This window comes from Perca flavescens, chromosome 5 (genome assembly GCF_004354835.1).
Source record: "Perca flavescens isolate YP-PL-M2 chromosome 5, PFLA_1.0, whole genome shotgun sequence".
Lineage (NCBI taxonomy): Eukaryota > Metazoa > Chordata > Actinopteri > Perciformes > Percidae > Perca > Perca flavescens.
This window is the reverse complement of record NC_041335.1, coordinates 38,036,279-38,039,296: the sequence shown is the minus strand read 5'-3', so window position 1 is coordinate 38,039,296 and position 3,018 is coordinate 38,036,279. Positions and strand designations below refer to the sequence as shown.

Genomic DNA, 3,018 nt, shown 5'->3' with positions numbered 1-3,018 from the left:
ACTGAAACCAGTCTTTTTCGACACTTTTGTTGCTTTTCCAGCGATGTTTTTGTCACTTTTTTCAACATTTTTGTCACTTTTTCCCAACGTTTTTTCCTGCACCTTTTGACGTTTTTGTGTGTTTTCTTCACCACGTTTTTTTAACCTTTTCCCGACATTTTTGACACTTTTTTCAACGTTCTTTTATATAAAAAATAAATAAATTCAAATGCTATGAAACTGAATAAAACGTGTGAAGAGCTGTATGGAACCATCCAACGTTTTTTCTTTTGAAAAAATGGTTGAAAGAAACCCACATTTTCTGATATAGAAACTTTTTTGGAAAAAGGGTCAAAATTTGACAAGGAGGCTAACAGGACGGCTACGCTAGATTTTCTTCTAAGTTAAGAATCCCATAGGTCCGTGTAACGCTTATCAGTTCAATTTTCTAAGACACAAACAGAAATTGGAAAAACAGAAATACCGAGTACGGATCCGATATCAGAGTGTCATATATTTTATTACGTTTTAACAGCTGTATACTACTATCCCTGTATGGATGTGATATGATTTCTGTCAGGTTAAACTCTTTGTGAAACATGAACAAACACAAACAATGAATGCCCCAGAACTTTCTTTTATTCTCCAGTTTGACAGTCAGTTATAAACGGAAAAAGAACATAAATAAACTACTTTAACGTAGATTTTCTTTAGGGCTTTATAACGTGGTATCGGATCGGTGCATAAACTCCAGTACTTCCCGATACCGATACCAGCGTTTTAGGCAGTATCGGAGCCGGTACCGGACCATCTAAACGGCTTTAAGAAGCCACGCGAGCATCAGAACACAGAGCCGAGACATCTTTTCTCGCACTGTCCAACCGTGCAAAGCAGCAACAAAGCAGTAACAACGTGATCAACACTCACCGATGGGAAGCGCCAGGAAGAAGGGCAACCAGCACAACACGAAGCAGCCGACCACGATGCCCAACGTCTTGGCGGCCTTCTTCTCACGCGAGAACTTGAGCAGCCGCAGGGCGAAGTGCGTGCGGCTGCGGAGCGACTCGTCTTCGGACGCCGTGGCGTTGCCTCGGTGCATCCTGAGCGTGACTCCCTCCGAATCCGACTTCTCCGTCTTGTGGCCCTCCCTCAGGTCTCGGCTCTCCCTGTGGGCGACCACGTAAACGCGGCAGTACATCGCCAGGATGACCGCCAGCGGGAGGTAGAAAGATCCCACCGCGGAGAAGATGGCGTAGCCCGGCTCCTCCGTTATCTTGCAGATGGAGTCGTCCTCCGGCGCCGGCTCTTTCCAGCCGAACAGAGGTCCGATAGAGATGACCACGGACAGCGCCCAGAGCAGCAGCACGGCCAGCAGAGCCCTGCGCTTCGTCACGATGGTCGGGTAGCGCAGCGGGTAGCTGACGCCGATGTAGCGGTCAACCGAGATAACGCACAGGCTCATGATGGAGGCGGTGCAGCACAGAACGTCCACGGCCGCCCAAACGTTGCAAAAAACCCGTCCGAACACCCATCGGTCCACGATCTCCAAAATGGCGGAGAACGGCAGGACTGTGGAGCTCAGAAGCAGGTCCGCCACGGCTAGGTTCACGATGAAATAGTGCGTGACTGTCCGCAGGTGGCGATGGCAAACCACGGAGAGGATTACCAGGATGTTTCCCACGATTCCAAACAGAATGATGCCGCCCAGAACGAGGCCGAGAACCACGGCTTTGACCACGTTGAGCTCCGCGACTAAAGGCTGGCTGCAGTTGGAGCAGTTCTGCGTCAGAGGAGCCGGGGTCATGTTGTCCAACGCGGGAAACATCGGCTCCCGAATACTACGCGGTAAAGCTGCTGCAACTTGCGATGGTTTTCATCGATTATTTCAGGAAAAACATGTTTTAAAAGAAGTAAAAAAAAAAAAGACCAAGTTCCAAGAGGGGTTCAAGCTCGGATAAAATCAGGAAAAAGCTCGCCGATAAAAGTGTGTTTTTAAAAAAAAAAATCGTATAATCTCGACTGATCGCTTGTTTGGTCTGTAAAATGTCAAAACAAATGGGTGTTCCCCAATGCCAAATGTCTCGTTTTTGTCCACAACTCAAAGATATTCAGTTTACTGTCACAGAGACGAGAAAAAAATATATAATATGTATAAATATATTAACAATGAACAAGCTGGAATCAGAGAAGTTTGACTTCTTTTCCATAAAAAAAAATTACTTAAACGGATTAATCGATTATCAAAATAGTTGGAGATTAATTTAATAATTCTGTTAATCTTTGCAGCAAAGGTGGACTGTAACACACATTGTTTCAGTGATACAATAAAAGGGACATCACTGCATTCTCATGAAAGCCATTAGTGGAATAATGATCACATTAAATCTGTCTTGTCACAACATCATTTGAATGATGATGCCTCCGGCAGAGGAGCCATTACGATGGCAATGCATCACGGAGAATAAAACTACAGGATGCGTGCAGAAGAATAATATATGCAGACATAAACCTGATGAAATCAAGTAATCAATCCATCTTGGAAATGTTAAAACTGCCTGTAACTATGCAGTGTGTATGCATGTGTGTGTATGTCTGTGCATGTGTGTGTCTGTGTGTACACATCAAGAAAAATCTTTGCTTGTTCTCTGAACCCCAAAAAAAATGCGGTTTTGGGAACAAAATCCAAGTCCTTAAAAGGCTTCAAACGTGAGCGATAAACCACTTTTCTGGGTAAGATGGCAGGTGACCAGTAGGCGAGCAGTAGGTGACCAGTAGTGGAGCAGTAGCGGAGCAGTAGGCAACCAGTAGTGGAGCAGTAGGTGAGCAGTAGTGGAGCAGTAGGCAACCAGTAGTGGAGCAGTAGGTGAGCAGTAGTGGAGCAGTAGGCAACCAGTAGTGGAGCAGTAGGTGAGCAGTAGTGGAGCAGTAGGTGAGCAGTAGGTGAGCAGTAGGCAACCAGTAGTGGAGCAGTAGGCAACCAGTAGTGGAGCAGTAGGTGAGCAGTAGGCAACCAGTAGTGGAGCAGTAGGTGAGCAGTAG

General features: G+C 45.9%; 1 protein-coding gene across 1 annotated transcript in view; it reads right to left on the bottom strand.

Annotated features, from left to right (window-relative positions):
* Nucleotides 1–1,832, bottom strand: part of adra1aa (adrenoceptor alpha 1Aa) — a 15,330-nt gene extending 13,498 nt beyond the window's left edge. Inside the window, exon 1 of the mRNA XM_028579031.1 lies at nt 907–1,832. Coding sequence (XP_028434832.1) covers nt 907–1,804 — 898 coding nt within the window. The 5' untranslated portion in view covers nt 1,805–1,832. The remainder of the gene's footprint in view (nt 1–906) is intronic.
* Between the last annotated feature and the right edge of the window lie 1,186 nt (nt 1,833–3,018).